Source organism: Nicotiana attenuata, chromosome 11 (assembly GCF_001879085.1).
Source record: "Nicotiana attenuata strain UT chromosome 11, NIATTr2, whole genome shotgun sequence".
Classification (NCBI taxonomy): Eukaryota; Viridiplantae; Streptophyta; class Magnoliopsida; order Solanales; family Solanaceae; genus Nicotiana; species Nicotiana attenuata.
Window position 1 is genome coordinate 31920566 of NC_031999.1, and position 17311 is coordinate 31937876.

At 41.4% G+C, this 17311-nt stretch overlaps 1 protein-coding gene across 1 annotated transcript; it reads left to right on the plus strand.

Moving 5' to 3' along the window:
• Window positions 9852-13822, plus strand: LOC109234797. The gene is made up of 5 exons (XM_019400853.1): window positions 9852-10065; window positions 10176-10328; window positions 10437-10857; window positions 10920-13599; window positions 13769-13822. Exons 1-5 carry the CDS (start codon window positions 9852-9854, stop codon window positions 13820-13822), a joined length of 3522 nt encoding a protein of 1173 aa, XP_019256398.1.

The following is a 17311-nucleotide window of genomic DNA, read 5'->3' on the forward strand; positions in this document are numbered from 1 at the left end:
CAAGCTAGGAAGCCTGAATTTTTAAGTGACGTGACCAAATTTTGTAAGCACAAAGGCTATGCGAGAAGGTTTTTACTTGCAGGTGAAAACTGGGGCAGAAAAATTTTGTTCGTTTTGTTTGTTTTGATTGCAGGAACCCACATGGAAAACAAAGGAACACAGAAAGTTTCAGCAATCAGGCGCCCGCCTGGAGAACAGGGGAAAACAACTTTAGTTTCAAGGGAAATCAGGTCAAGTTCAGCAATCAGGCGCCCACCTGGAGAACAAGGGAAAACAGTTCAAGTTTCAAAGGAATACAGTTCAAGTTCAGCAATCAGGCGCCCACCTGGAGAACAAGGGAAGATAGTTCAAAGGAAAAGCAGTCTCAAGGGAAAGTGGTTCAAGTTCATGCAATCAGGCGCCCACCTGGTGAATAAGGGAAAGCAGTTCAAGTTTTAGAGGAAGGCAATTCGAGGTTCAGCAATCAGGCGCCCACCTGGAGAACAAGGGAAGACGACACAATTTCAAGGGAAAGTAGGTCAAGTTCAGCAATCAGGCGCCCATCTGGAGAACAAGGGAAGATAGTTCAGAGGAAAAGCAGTTTCAAGGGAAAACAGTTCAAGCTCAGCAATCAGACACCCACCTGGAGAACAAGGGAAGACATCACACGTTTCAAAGGAAAAGCAGTTTCCAAGAAAAGCAGTTCGAGTATCGGCAATCAGGCGCCCACCTGGAGAACAAGGGAAAGCTGCTCAAGTTTCAGAGGAAAGCAGTTCGAGTTTCAGCAATCAGGCGCCCACCTGGAAAACAAGGGAAAATAGTTCAAGTGTTAGGGGAAAACAGTTCATGTTTCAAGAGCTAGACAGTTCGAGGTTCAGCAATCAGGCGCCCACCTGGAGAATAAGGGAAATCAACACAAGTTTCAAGAGGAAGACAGTTCAAGGTCAGCAATCAGTTGCCCACCTGGAGAACAAGGGAAAGCAGCTCATGTGTCAAGAGAAAGCAGTTCGAGTTTCAGCAATCAGGCGCTCACCTGGAGAAACAAGGGAAAACAATTCAAGTTGCAAGGGAAAGCAGTTCAGGTTTCAAAGGAATATAGTTCAAGTTTCAGCAATCAGGCGCCCACCTGGAGAACAAGGGAAAACAGTTCAAGTTTCAGGGGAAAGTAGTTTCGAAGGAAGACAGTTCAAAGTTCAGCAATCAGGCGCCCACCTGGAGAAGAAGGGAAGACAGTTCAAGTTTCAAGAGAAAGCAGTTTCGAAGGAAGACATGTCAAGTTCAGCAATCAGGGGCCCACCTGGAGAACAAGAGAACACAGTTCAAGTTTCAAGGGAAAGCAGTTTCGAAGGAAGACAGGTCAAGTTCAGCAATCGGGCGCCCACCTAGAGAACAAGGGAAGACAATTCAAGTTTCAAGGGAAAGCTGTTTCGAAAGAAGACAGTTCAAGTTCGGCAATCAGGCGCCCACCTGGAGAACAAGGAAAACAGTTCAAGTTGCAAGGGAAAGCATTTCAGGTTTCAAAGGAATACAATTCAAGTTTCAGCAATCAGGCGCCCACCTGGAGAACAAGGGAAAACAGTTCAAGTTTCAAGGGAAAACAGTTTCGAAGGATGACAGTTCAAAGTTCAGCAATCAGGCGCCCACCTGGAGAACAAGGGAAGACAGTTCAAGTTTCAAGGGAAAGCAGTTTCGAAGGAAGACAGGTCAAGTTCAGCAATCAGGCACCCACCTGGAGAACAAGGGAAAGCAGCTCAAGTTTCAAGGGAAAGCAGTTCGAGTTTCAGCAATCAGGCGCCCACCTGGAGAACAAGGGAAAAACAGTTCAAGTTTCAAGGGAAAGCAGTTTCAAAGGAAGACAGTTCAAGTTTCAAGGGAAAGCAGTTTCAATGGAAGACAGTTCAAGTTCAGCCATTAGGCGCCCACCTGGAGAACAAGGGAAGACAATTCAAGTTTCAAGGGAAAGCAGTTTCGAAGGAAGACAGATCAAGTTCAGCAATCAGGCGCCCACCTGGAGAACAAGGGAACATAGTTCAAGTTTCAAGGGAAAGAAGTTTCGAAGGAAGACAGTTCAAGTTCAGCAATTAGGCGCCAACTTGGAGAACAAGGGAAGACAGTTCAAGTTTCAAGGGAAAGCAGTTTCGAAGGAAGACAGGTCAAGTTCAGCAATCAGGCGCCCACCTGGAGAACAAGGGAAAGCAGTTCAAATTTCAAGGGAAAGTAGTTTCGAAGGAAGACAGTTCAGGTTCAGCAATCAGGCGCCCACCTGGAGAACAAGGGAAGACAATTCAAGTTTCAAGGGAAAGCAGTTTCGAAAGAAGATAGTTCAAGTTCGGCAATAAGGCGCCCACCTGGAGAACAAGAAAAACAGTTCAAGTTACAAGGGAAAGCATTTCATGTTTCAAAGAAAGACAATTCAAGTTCAGCAATCAGGCGCCCACCTGGAGAACAAGGGAAGACAGTTCAAGTTTCAAGGGAAAGCAGTTTCGAAGGAAGACAGTTCAAGTTCAGCAATCAGGCGCCCACCTGGAGAACAAGGGAAGACAGTTCAAGTTTCAAGGGAAAGCAGTTCATGTTTCAAAGGAAGACAGTTCAAGTTATAGCAATCAGGCGCCCACCTGGAGAACAAGGGAGAACAGTTCGAGTTTTAAGGGAAAGCAGTTCAAGTTTCGGCAATCAGGCGCCCACCTGGAAAACAAGGGAATTCACTGCAAGTCAGCAACAAAGGAAGCTCACCTGGAGAGTACGAGTCAACAGTCCAAGATGATTAACAGAAGTAATCTCAATCCAGAATATAAAAAAAAAAAGAGAAAAAAGGAAAGGGAAGTGAATCCAAAATGCAGAAGCTGAGACAAGAGGTGGATTGCTCAAGACATGACTGAAGTCACAAGCACAGTGTGTCCGGTCTTGATCCGAAGAAGAATGAACTAGTACCTGCATCTAGCAAGCGTCAAGGTTCAAATCTAAAGTCTGCATGAAGAACCATTCAAGACTCAAGATCAAGCTTCAGAAGACTTATAGATAGGAATCTTGTAACTCATAGTTGGCAGGCTTAGTTAGTCTTTTTCATTTTTGATTTTGATGTAATAATAGTACCGCGGATCGGAACCTCGACGGAACGGCACCTCGATCGCCTCTCTACCTCGGTATACTCCATCATCTCACCCACTTCTGAACTACACGTGACCTGATTCCTTTATAGCCAAGGATATGTAGGTAGCTCAGATAATAGGGCTCGGTCACATCCCCCTTTCTCTTAGTTTTTGGTCTCTCTAAATAAGGGTCGGGTCAAATAACCTGTCTAGTCGTTCTTTGTCTGAAAATACTTCGTATTTCCAGTGAAAGAGGGGCAGCTGTAGACATGTGATTTTTGACCCTCCCCAAGATTTTGCATATTTTAGCATTTAAATACATAGTTTAGCTTTAATATAGTTATTTCAGTTAAGTTTGACTCTTTTACTTTATTTCGTCAGAAAAAAATAAAAATTACAAAAATATTTTAGTTTATGTATCTTTCATAAATTTAAATAAAAAATATACGAAAAAATAGTACCTTATTTTTATTTTAATATGATATTTGAAAATACTAAAAAAATAGGTTCGTTTTAACGATTAGTCTTATCTTAATAGTTATTTTACTTATGTAGGATTAATTGGTGAATGAGGCCGTATTTTTAGTCTTGTTCACGGAGAAAGAATAAAATTTGGGATCGAACAACCTAGTTTTTTAATCTTAATTTTCGGACCTAGCCCATAATTCCCAAGCCCATAATTACTAGGCCCATACCCCATAACCTAAATATAACCTTAAAACCCTAAACCTATGAAAAAGAAGCTAACCTAGAGACGCTAAGGGGGAGATCAGCAAAAAGAAAAAGACACAAGAATAACCTCATTGTTGTTTCCTGTGGACAGCACCAACTGCCCAGTATCTCCTCCATGCTCCCCAAACGATTCCAACAATTGTGATGGTACTTCATAGACGGAAGTGTTCAAAGTTACCAAAGGTTGTTTAACCATATTAGTATGCAACATCATCGCGTTCTGGGCATCTTTGATAATTTTTTCCACCTGTGGACTGGAGAAATGCAAGGTCGGAGCATTGAAGCTATGTGCTTGATTACTCGTTAGCTCCTCCACCAAGTTCATCTTTGAGGCTGCATTAGATACTGCCCCAGTTATTTGCTCGTCAACAGGAACAAGAGCAAGATCTTTTAAGCTTTTTGATCGAGCATCTGCATTCTTCATGAACTGCTGTTGCTTTCCACTGCTTGGAGAGTTAGACAGCTTAGTTTTTGAAGCTAAATCATGATCAACCTGCTGTACTTTCTTCTCACCATCCCTCTCTACAGATTCATTCATCAAAACATCAAAGGAGTTAGAACACCTGAGGTTATTCACGTCTATAACCTGATTTGTGGGACCTCGAGGGTTCTTTTTGTTAGGAGACAAGTTTGATCGATTTACTACTGTAAAGTCTCCTCCTTTAGATTGTTGCACACCTTGAGAACCTGAATTTAATGCATCAGTTACTTGTTTATGAGCAGCAACAGATTGCCTAGTATTTGATGTAGCAACAGTGATGTTCTTTGAATCATTAACCTGACTTTTATGCACTGGAACCTTCTTTTTGCTAGGTGAAAATTGTGTATGATTCACCACTGACCAGCCCCTCATTTTTGATCGAGCTTGAGGATCAGATTTTAATAAGTCAGCTGCCTTTAAGTTATATTTGTGAGTCTGCTCCTCAGCTTCATGTACTGCACCTATTCCAATTCCTTCCTCCGTATCAGCTGTTACATGTTGCTCTCCAGATTTCTTCAGTACTGCCCTAACACCTGAAGCATCAACACCTTGCCCCTCATCATGTACAACAGTAGCACCTGTTGGTTTTTCAACTGCAGCAGTAGATTTAATAGTCTTTGCATCTAGAGACTTAGCAGGAGCTGCTTGTTGCACTATAGTCTGCCCTGATCCATCAAACATTGATGCAACTTGATCAAGCTCCTTACCATCCTGCACAACAACAATAGCAATTGGATCTACTGCTGCATTATTTTTGGCAAAAATAGCTCGAACACCTACAGCTAATGCACTATCCTCCCTCATCTGCTGAAGTTGCCCAGCTTCAATAGTTGAACCTTTAGAACCCCCAGCTAAACCTCGATCAACCATAGTATTTTTTGCAGCCTTCAAGTCCTGAGCAACTCTAGCAAGGGCTTCAGCAACTGGAACAATTGCACCAGAAACAGAATTTTGCCCTGCATCACCAGAACCAACCTTATCAGTTGCCTTAACAGCAGCTGATTGTGGACCATCAATTGCTGCATTAGATTTTTGCTGCGCCTTAGCATTTACATAATCCCTATCATCCCCTTGTAATTTTTCCACCTTGCTCATCTCCTCAGCCAAAGCCAAAACTTCAGCATGCAGTACACGATCATTATCAACAGTGCTGTCGATCAAATTTTCCTCTTGTTGCATATCATCATTCGCCCTATTCCTTTTAATCAATGAACGACAATCTTCACCAGCATGTCCTTGTCTTTTGCACACATTACAATATGATGGAAGATTATCAAACACAAATTCCTGTATATGCTCAATAACCTTACCAGATTTCTCGTCGATAAATTGTAACTTTATATTCTTGGGATACTTGTCAAGCAGATCAAGAATTACCTTTACCCTAGCTGTGCTAGGTCTTGTCCTAGTTTGTGTTGCTTTATCTATAGCAATAGGTTTTCCCACAGCTGATGCAATTGATAATAAAGGCTTCTTCGCAAATAAGTTCGTTGGCAAATCTGGAAACGACACCCATGCCACTGCTTTTGACGTCTCCGCCTTAGGATTGTAATCTTGAGTCCATGGGAATGTACGATATTGATGTTGTTGTCCTTTGTACTATAGATAACCAACCTGCTTTGAGACAACTACTACAAAATCCTCATGTGCATCACAACGAATCAATAGCTGCTGAAACGCGAGCAAGCCTATCAAGCAGCGACCTTTAATCCCAACTTGTGCTGGAATCATATTTCGAAGTTCTGGCAACTCTGGCGCACCATATGACAGCTTCATCACCACAGCTTGGTGAAGGCCTTCTTCAACTGCATATTCCTCCAATTCCTTAAACGAAAATTGCATCATTAGTCGTCCATGAACATGTTGGACAGGTTTAAGGATTGTTTTGGTTACTGGTTGTGATTTTGACGACAGTAATGAAGCATATGTATTTGTTTTAGGGCTGGAATCCATCTCTCCCACAGCTTGAAGCTGGGGAGAGGGCTGCACGTCCATGGCAGCTCTTAGTTCTGCATGTCGCCCAAGAGAGAGAGAGGAGAGTGGAGAGAGCGGGTTTTTCATGGGAGGCATTGAGTATTGTTACTTAGGTCTTTTTTTATCGGCCGGACAAATGTTATGCGATTCTGGTCTGTCCGCCTGGACCCATGTAAATGGCGTGGGCTATAGCACAAGAAAATATGGGAATCGGGCGGAATTCAAGTTTTATGCCCTAAAATGCAAAAAAAAAAAAACGATGAACAATCATGGTGAGGCAATGACTATTTTTCCTCAGGTTGTTTGTGATGATTCGAAAATAATTTAGGTCTTTCTGGTCTGCCCGTCTGGACCCATGCCGATGGCGTGGTCTATGGCACACGAAAATCTGTGAATAAGGTGGAATTCAAATTTTATGTCCCTAAAGTAACTATAAAAGGAGGAACGGTCTTGGCGAGAAAATGATTATTGTACCTTATGTGGTTTTTGATGGCCTGGAAATTTTTTAAACAATTCGGGTTCGGTCGCCCGTGCCCATGCTGATGGCGTGGACTATAGCACACGAATATAATTGTAGTTTTACCACCCTATAATGCCACAAAATAGGAACCGTCATTGAGAGGCATTGACTATTATCCTTAGGTGATTTTTGATGGGCCGGCAAAATTTTAGGCTATTCACGTCCGTTCACCTGGACCCATGCAGATGGAGTGGGCTATAGCACACGAAATTTTGGAATCGGGTGAAATTCAAATTTTATGGCCTTAAAATGCAAAAAAAAAAAAGAAAAACGGTCATTGCAAGGCGATGACTATCTAAACCCTAAACCCAAGTATCAAACGGGCGAGCCTAGAGAGAGAAACTCTGGCGATTCTGGGCGATTAGAGAGAGAAACCTCACTGCTCGCTTCCATGGCCACGCCGGCCACTGCCCAGCCTTCGCCGGAGGTTGGGCAGTCGTCTACCACTCCTATACAATCCCTACAACCAGCTACTAATCCAAAAACAACCCACACGTACGCAAATTTACTACAACCTCAAGCATTAAATGCTCCCATGCACGTAACGAATGTAAACCTAAAACCAGTTGAGGTTTTACATGGTGAACCAATGGTGAGATGGAAGAAATCAGAAGTTAAACAATCCATACTACAACAAGGATTGCATCTAGCAGTCCTGGGCAAGTTTTCTTATGGAAAACCTTCGATCCAAGAATTGAGGAAGGCAATTCCAATTCAATGTGAGCTTAACGGATCGTGTTCAGTAGGTTTAATTGAGGATTTCTCGTGTATTGATCAAGTTATCATTGATGGAGGATTATATTCACTTGTTATCGAAGCCAGCATTGTATTTGAAAGCTCAAGGTGAATTTTGGCAGATGAGATGCACAAAGTGGAGTCCATGGTGGTCTCCTGATGTTGAGACACCAATTGCAATTGCTTGGATCTCGTTTCAGGATCTTCCTCCAAATTTTTTTGGTAAGGAGTTTGTATTTTCATTGGCTAATGAAGTTGGTAGACCATTACATGTTGATCTTGCTACTCAAAATGGCACACGACCTTGTTGTGCTAAGGTTAAGGTAGAGGTGAATCTTCTTGCAACAATGCCTCAAAGAATTAAAATAATTGAGGAAGCTGATGAAAGTGGTCCTGAGGAGTCTAAATGGATCAAGATAAGGTGTGATTACATGCCTAAATATTGTAAGACATGTAAGAAACAAGGGCACAAGGAAGAGGAATGTTGGGTAGTTCATCCGGAACTACATAGAAATATTGGTGGTGATGGCAAGGATCAAGGTAAGGAAAGGGAGGTGCTGGTAAGTACTAATGTAATTGGAACAGCTGCTAATTCAACTAAGGTATTATGAAGTAGAAAGGTAGTTGGAAAACCTACTACTAATCAAGCAAAGCAAGAGTGGATGCAAGCAAGGAAGAATAAGTATCAAAGAGATAAGAGGGGGCACATTATTGAGGACAAGACTGGAAAAGATGTGGACAAAGGGAAAGGAAAGACCAAGGTTGAAGAAGTCACAACTAGAAACAAATTTAATGCATTAGAAGTGGAGGAAGTGCAAAATCCTCCTCTACAAATCACAGAAGGCAAAGGTGAAGATTACAGCAATGGAAAGAAGAAGGAACAAGTTGAAAGGAAATCCAAGGGGGTAGAGGAGAAGGCAAGGGAATTTAAAGAAGATAAACTGAATACTAATCCTACTGTTAATGGGATTGGGACAGCTGAACTTGAATTAAAGCGTGTGAAGAAGGAGGCAGTTGAAAGAGTTCTCGAAATGTCTACAAATCCTACTCCTAGTAGGATTCATTCTTCAGGAGATCGAGAAGCTACTACAATTGATTCTACTGATCCTAAGGGTCAAAACTTGGAGGAGGGGATCAATAGAGAGTCGACTATTGAATGGGTGCATAGGAGATTTGGAACCAGCAAAGAGGAGCTTAGACAGCTTAATGTCCCCACTAACCATTCTTGCCAAGAAGTACCATCCCAATTATATGGTGATTCTGGGCAAAACGAGGAGGGTAATGAGGTTAATTCTACTAAGGTGTCATGGGGAGAAGAGGTTGAGTCTATGGAGGATCAAAATGATGCAAGAAAGACAAAGGAAAATAAAGAAGAGAAGAGCAGCAATAATGATCAAAAAATTGCCAAACAGGTAGATGCTACAGTAAACCCTAGCAATCTACAAACTAGGGTTGACTGTAATTTGAGTTCTATGGACTCAAAATTGGGGAAAATGATTGGAGGTGATGCAGGAGCTATTAAGGAAGCTGGGAATCAAGGTGGATCAGCTCAAAGATTAATAACCAAAGAGAACACCAATGAAACAGTAAACCCTAGTAAAACTGGGGAGATTTTGGCATTTGTGGATGGGGTTCCAGTGTATGCTTTGGAGAAGGAACTTGATCACAATGTTCCTGCTGAGGATAGGAAGGGCATAATGTGCCAGGAGCAACAAAAATTACATGGGAAGGTGCCTGATCGCAATGGAACAGTAACTGCAGACTGTTTTGCTACAGTAACTCCTGACTTAGGATCTGTGTATGCACTTCAATTTAAATTGATGCAGGACAATTTGGGGAATATGGAGAGGAATAAGGAGAAACAGGAAGCAGCTCTAACACCTTATAATTCAGCTGAACAAGATATTACTACAAGGGAGATAGGGGAGTTAGAAGCTGTGCCAATGGCATGTGCATCAGGGACTGGATCACCCATGCAAATCCAAATTAATGTGCCATTGAGGACTCCAAATCAGATTCTGCATGATATTATCACTCACAAGGAGCTACCAGATGACATTCAGAACAATTTGATTGATTAACAAGGCCAACATGAAGGAGAAGATGGTGATGAATAAACTGCTGAAAATTTTAAAGCAGTAGCAAGAGATGGGGATTTGTCTCCAAAATCAGCAACTAAAAGTGGAAGGAAAGGGAAGAAAAATCAATCTAAAGAACAATTGCAACCTACAAGGATTTTGCCTAGAAGGGAAGCTTCTGGAGTTTCAAGATGATGATCAAATCTTTAATATGGAATATAAGGTCTGTAAAAACTCAGCAGGCCTTTCAAAGGGTTATTAATATGCAGAAGGAGCATGGATTTTTTATTGTTGCACTTATGGAACCAAAGCAAAAACAGAAGTTTTTTCAGAAGTATAGAAGAAGGTTAGGTATGGAAGCTGTAATATCAAATGTGAATGAAAAGATTTGGTTGTTCTTTGATGCTGTGGTTGAATGGGATCTGTTGATAGATACTGAGCAACAAATGACCATCAGAGTGTACCATCAAGAGCTTGGTAAGTATATTATGATGACATTTGTTTATGCTAAATGTTGTGCACTAGAGAGACTAGAGTTATGGACAATTTGTATTGCTTGGCTAGTGACATGGAATTGCCTTGGCTAGTTGGAGGTGATTTCAATGTAGTGATGGGAGAGGAAGAGAAAATAGGTGGACTACCAGTTTATCCTCCTGAATATGAAGATTTTGCCTTTTGTGCCAATTCCTGTGGCTTGTTTGATCTTGGATACAAGGGAAGTCCTTTCACATGGTGGAATGGTAGGCCAAATGAAGAGTGTATATTTAAAAGACTTGATAGAATCCTGGTGAACATGCCATTTTAGAATTTATTTCCTACTATTGAAGTGGAACATCTTATTAGGACAGGATCAGATCATGCTCCCTTATTGATGAGCTGTGGAGAAGAAGCAATGAAGTTTGTGAAGCCATTCAAGTTCTTGAACTTTTGGACAAAACATGAGGCCTTCCTAGAGGTGGTGAAGCAGAACTGGATTGCAGATTTTATTGGAGATCCATTCTTGATGTTTAAGCAGAAGTTGAAGAGGGTTAAGATTGCTTTATCAAAATGGAGCAAAGTAACCCATGGGGATATTTACAAGCAACTGGCCATCAGAGAAGATGTGGCGAGGATTAAGGAGATGCTGTTTGAGGAAGATCCCTCTTCTGAAAATAGAATTGTACTTCAACAAGCACAGGCAGAACTGAAGAAGTATTTGAACATTGAAGAACAATACTGGAAACAAAAGGCAGGCATGACTTGGTTTGAAGAAGGAGATAGAAACACAAGGTTCTTTCACAATTGTGTAAATGGAAAGAGACAAAAATTAAAGCTGAAAGGATCTTTAACAGTGATGGTGCATGGATAGAAGATCAAAACAAGTTATCAGAGGCTGCCATAGAGTTCTTCCAGAAACAATTCACTAATGAAGGGGATTCCACAAGCTTTGAGTTGCTGAACAATGTTCCTACAATGGTGACAAGAGAACAAAACATGGAATTATGTAGATTGCCAACTGAGAAGGAGGTCAAGGATGCTGTGTTTGCATTGAGTAGTGAAAGTGCAAGTGCACCAGATGGTTTTTCAGGTTTGTTCTTTCAAGTATGCTGGGATATTGTGGGGCTGGATATTCACTCATTGTTAGTGTTATTCTTTGAGGGTAGTCCATTGCCTAAATCAATAACACATACAAATCTGGTATTACTGCCTAAGAAACCTCAAGTTCAAACATTTTCTGACCTTAGACCTATTAGCTTGAGTAATTTTGTCAACAAAATCTTCTCAAGAGTAGTTCATGATAGACTTGAAAAGATATTGCCCTCATTGATCTCATTGAACCAGTTTGGTTTTGTCAAGGGAAGGAGCATCTTTGAGAATATTTTGTTGACACAGGAGATTGTTACTGACATAAGATTGAGAGGAAAGCCAGCCAATGTTGTGATCAAGTTAGATATGGCCAAGGCATATGATAGGGTGTCTTGGAAATATTTGATGCATGTACTGAGGAAGATGGGGTTTGGAGAATGCTTTATAAACATGGTGTGGAATCTGATTTCTAACAATTGGTATTCAGTGATGGTGAATGGTCAGGCCTCAGGATTTTTTCATTCAACAAGGGGTGTGAAGCAGGGAGATCCTCTTTCCCCAGCTTTGTTTATTCTGTCAGCAGAAGTGTTGTCAAGATCCTTGAACAAATTGTACGATGATAGGCAGTTTAGAGGATTTGGGATGCCAAAGTGGTCTGATCCTTTGAATCATCTTGCTTATGTAGATGATACTATTATTTTTGCATCAGCTGATCCATACTCCCTTCAGAAGATAGTTGATGTCTTGGCACTGTATGAGAGAACCTCTGGTCAGCTGATTAATAAGGCAAAGAGTTCCTATTATGTGCACTCAAAGATTGCTGCAGATTTGAAGAATGCAGTAGCTACTTTCACTGGATTTTCTAAAGGTACCTTCCCATTTACATACCTTGGATGTCCAATATTTTATACAAGGAGAAGGAAGAACTACTATAATGATTTGATTCAGAAGGTGAAAGCAAAGCTGCACTCATGGAAAGGGAAGCTTCTATCATATGGAGGTAAGGCTACATTGATCTCAAGTGTACTGCAAAGTATACCAACACACATATTATCAGTACTTGATCCACCAGATAATGTGATTGAACATCTCCATAAAATATTCACAAGATTTTTCTGGAGTAATAAGGAAGAAGGGAGAAGTAGGCATTGGACAAAGTGGCAGAACCTATGTCTCCCTAAGGAGGAAGGGGGAATAGGTTTCAGATCTTTGTTTGATGTCTCTAAGGCTGTATTTGCAAAACTTTGGTGGAGATTCAGGACCTCCAAATCATTATGGTCCAACTTCATGTGGAATAAGTATTGCAAGAAGGAATTGCCAACTGTGGTTCAGTTTAGGGAGGGGTCACATGTGTGGAGGAAAATGCTAGAAGCTAGAGATGAGGTGGAGCATGAAATTCTATGGGAAATGAATAGGGGCTCTACTAATATATGGCATGAAAATTGGACTGGATTGGGAGCATTGTATCATGTATTACCTCCAGATTTTCATATTAATGAGGAGCTACAGGAGGTGTCTGAGTTGAGAGGTGAAGGTCAATGGAATGATGCAATGCTGGATCAAACTTTCCCATTGGAGATTGCAGATCACATTAGAGAAGAGGTGCATTTTGCAGCAACTGATGAATATTGGGTCACTCCTAGGTGGATGCCTACACCCTCAGGGAAGTTTACAGTGAGTAGTGGATGGAAGATTTTGAGACATAGAGAGCCAAGTAATTCAGACTATGCAAAGCTATGGACAAAAGGACTTCCTTTCAAAATCTCATTCTTCTTTTGGAGAGTTTGGAAAGGAAAGTTTCCTACAGATGATATATGGAGAGGAGGGGGATACATGGTGGTGTCTAAGTGCTGGTGTTGCTTGCCACCTAAGGAAAACTCATTTCAGCACTTGTTTCTCACAAGTGATACTGCAAAAAAGGTGTGGAGTACTTTCAGTCAGGCTGCAGGTTTGGTGGTCAACATGGTGCAAGTTCATCAAGTCATAAAGGAATGGTGGAATGCAAAATATTGTCCTAAGTTAAAGCCTCTATTTCAGGCCGCTCCAGCAGTAATTCTGTGGGAGATATGGAAGAGAAGGAATACAATCAAGCATGGAGGATCAGTGTCTTGCAGTAGAGTTATTCATGAGGTAAACAAGACATTGTACTATCTGGCAAAAGTAAGGTATCCTTGGCTTCCTGGGATTCCATTGTTGTGGCCTGAGATGATCAGATTCTTTGAGCAATATAAACCTGTTATAGTGACAAGAAGGGTTACATGGCAGCTTTCATATGAAGGCTGGTTCAAATGCAATACAGATGGTGCATCAAGGGGGAATCCAGGTCCTAGCTCGTATGGCTTTTGTGTGAGGGATCACAGAGGAGATTTGATAGATGCCAGGGCAAGGGAGATAGGTGACACAACAAATATTGTAGCTGAAGCAATCATGGAGACTGACTCTTTGGTAATGAGGAAGATTATTGAAGATGAATGGGAGACACCATGAAGTATAGGGGCAGAAGTGAGAAGGATTAAGGAGATCATAAAATCATACAATGTGATATTCCAACATGTGCTAAGGGAGGGCAACAAAGTGGCAGATTTTTTAGCTAACCTTGTTTTCTCTTTTGCAGGTACTGTTAACTTTCAATCATTTCAAGAATTACCATCTGAAGGAAGAACGTTGATCAACATGGATAAATCACAAATTCCTAACTTAAGAGTTATGATTGCTAAGAGGAAAGCTCCAGATTGATGGATAAGTTATCAAATGCAATGCCAATACTGTGTTCTTCATTATACTGGAGATTTTTAAATGACTACTCAGTGGTATCAGCATGTTTACATGCTCAATCTGAGGGTGATTTGATAATCTGCAGAAAGAGAAATTACACAGTAAAGGCAGGAACATCTTTAGGTCTCAAATGTGCAAGGTTTATAATCAAGAACATCTTCAGGAATATCGTCAGGAACATTTTCTTTTTACTCACACTGTTTGCAGTCTTAGGCAAGGCTATTATTATGTCACAAAGAGTGCAGGTTGCTATACTCACATTATGCAGGTGTTTGATCTTAGTTACACTGACACAGCAAGTCTGGATATCAATGGTGTCAGTTATACATAAATTGGAAGCTGCAGCTGCTATATGGAACTCACCCTCAACATATCTCATCTCTTTATGTCATCTGTATTGGTTTGGGATATATTGGATGCTGTTATGTCATTGTTCAGTGGTATCAGTGTGTTCACACACTCATTTTGGAGATGACATTGCAGTAGACAATGTATTTGTGCTATGTATGTTGCAGGTGACAATGGCAAGGCTAGTAGATGGCATCACTTTGTATCCTTGGAAGTCATTGTTTGCTTCAGTACTGTGGCATTTTTGTTTGGACTTTGTCATTGCCTATACCCTCCGTACCTTGGCACTTGGTGAGAGCTTGATTGGTGCTACATGGTATTTGAAATAGGCATTTGAGGTCATACACAGCCAGAGAACATGGGAGCATGCACTTGGATATTTTGTAATAGTTAGCTTTATCTTTTTAATTAGACTTCCTACCTTTTTATATCTTAAGACTCTTGTTAGTTTTTTTTGGATTGGACAACTTGTAAACTTTGGACCCTTTTGGGATGTTTTATTTATATATTAGCCACTAGGTAGCATGCCTAGTGGTATATTTGCTTAAAAAAAAAGGCGATGACTATTGTTCCTTAGGTGGTGTTTGATGGGTCGGCAAAATTTCAAGCGATTCAGGTCGGGTCACCCGGAGCTATGCCGATGGCGTGGCCTATAACAAACGAAAATCTGAAATTGGGTGAAATTCCAGTTTTATGGCCCTAAAATGCCAAAAAATGATGAACGGTCATGGCGTGGCGTGACTAATATTCCTAAGGTGGATTTTGATGGGCCGGTAATATTTTAGGCAATTCGGGTCCGGTCACCAGGACCCATGCCGATGGCGTGGGCTATAGCTTATGAAAATATGAGAATCGGAAGAAATTCCTGTTTAATGGCGCTAAAACTCCAAAAAATAAGGAACATTCATGGCGAAGCGGTGACTATTAATCCTTAGGTGGTTTTTGATTGGTCAGCGAAGTATTAGCCGATACGGGTCCGGTTGTCCGGATCCATGCCGAAGGCATGGACTATCGCACATGAAAATCGGGGAATCGGGCGGAATTACAGTTAATGCCCTAAAATGCCAAAAAATGAGGAACGATCTTGGTGAGATGATTACTTTTGTTCCATATGTGGTATTTAATAAGCCGGCAAAATTTCAGGCGATTCGGGTCTGGTCGCCTAAACCCTTACCTGATGGTGTGGGCTATATAGCACACGAAAATCTGGGAATTAGATGAAATTCCCGTTTCATGGCCCTAAAATAAAAAAAAATAGAAACGGTCATGACGAGGCGATGAATATTGTTTCTTTGGTGGTTTTTGATGGGCTGACAAAATTTTAGATGATTCAGGTCCTATCGCCCGGACCCATGTTGATGGCGCGGGCAATAGCACACGAAAATCTAAAAATCGAGCTAAATTCCAGATTTATGGCCCTAAAACGTAAAAAAATGATAAACTTCATGGTGAGGCGATGACTATTGTTACTCAGGTCGTTTTTGATGAGTCAATAATTTTTTAGGTATTCCGGGTCCACCCGTCTGGACCTATGCCGATGGCGTGGTCTATGTCACACAAAAATCTTGGAATCGGGTGGAATACCAGTTTTATGTTCCAAAAACACCAAAAACGAGGAACGATCTTGGAGAGACGATGACAATTGTTCCTTATGCGGTTATTGAAGACCCGAAAAATTTTAGGCAATTCGATTCCGGCCGCCCGTACCCATGCCGATGGCGTGGACTATAGCACATGAATATCTTAGAATGGAGTGAATTTTAAGTTTTATCACTCTAAAATGCAAAAAAATGATGAACGGTCATTGCGAGGTGATGACTATTGTTCCTTAGGTGGTTTTGGATGGGACGGCAAAATTTTTGTTGATTCGGGTCCGGTCATCCAGACCCACACCGATGGCGTGGCTTGTAACATAGGAAAATCTGAAATCGGGCAAAATTCCAATTTTATGGTCCTAAAAAGCCAAAAACGAGGAACGATCATGGCGTGGCGTTGAGTAATGTTCCTAAGGTGGTTTTTGATAGGACGGTAATATTTTAGGCGATTCGGGTCCGGGTGACCGGACCCATGCCTATGGCATGGGCTATAGCACACGAACATCTATGAATCGGGTGGAATTCCTGTTTTATGTCCCTAAAATGCCAAAAAATGAGAAACAGTCATGGAGAGACAGTGACTATTGTTCCTTGGGTAGTTTTTGATAGGTCGGCAATATTTTAGCCGATTCGGGTCTGGTTGTCTAGATCCATGCCGATGGCATGGGCTATCGCACACAAAAATCTAGAAATCGGGCGGAATTCCAGTTTTATGACCCTAATATGCCAAAAACCGAGGAACGATCGTGGTGAAATGATGACTATTGTTCCATATGTGGTTTTTAATAGGACGGCAAAATATTAGGTGATTCGGGTTCGGTCGCCCTGAACCATATCGATGGCGTGGGCTATAGCAAACGAAAATCTAGGAATAAGACGGTATTCCAGTTTCATGGCCCTAAACTACAAAAATCGAGAAATGATCATGACGAGGTGATGGCTATCATTTCTTTGTTTGTTTTGGATGGGCCTGTAAAATTTGAGATGATTCGGGTCCTGTTGCCCAGACCCATGCTGATGGCGTGATCAAAGCACACGAAAATCTAGGAAACAAGCGAAATTATAGATTTATGGCCCTAAAACGCCAAAAACCGATAAACGATAATGGTGAGGCAATGTCTATTGTTCCTCCGATCGTTTTTTATGACTCGAAATATTTAGGCGTTCCGGGTCCGCTCGTCCAGACCCATGCTGATGGCATGGTCTTGGCGCATGAAAATCTGGGAATCGAGTGAAATTCTTGTTCTATATCCCTAAAATGCCAAAAATGAGGAACTGTCTTGGCGAGACAATGACTATTGTTCCTCATGTGATTTTTGATGGCCTAGAAAACTTTTAGGCAATTCGGGTCCGGCCTCCCGTACCCATGCTGATGGCGTTGGCTATAACATGCGAATATCTTAGAATTGTGCGAAATTTCAGTTTTATCGCCCTAAAAC

Coding starts and splice junctions, on each gene's coding strand:
- LOC109234797 (XM_019400853.1), top strand. CDS start 9,852: ATGCAGAAGGAGCATGGATTTTTTATTGTTGCACTTATGGAACCAAAG. Junction 10,066..10,175: donor AGTGTACCATCAAGAGCTTG/GTAAGTATATTA, acceptor TGCCTTGGCTAG/TTGGAGGTGATTTCAATGTA. Junction 10,329..10,436: donor TCCTTTCACATGGTGGAATG/GTAGGCCAAATG, acceptor TTATTAGGACAG/GATCAGATCATGCTCCCTTA.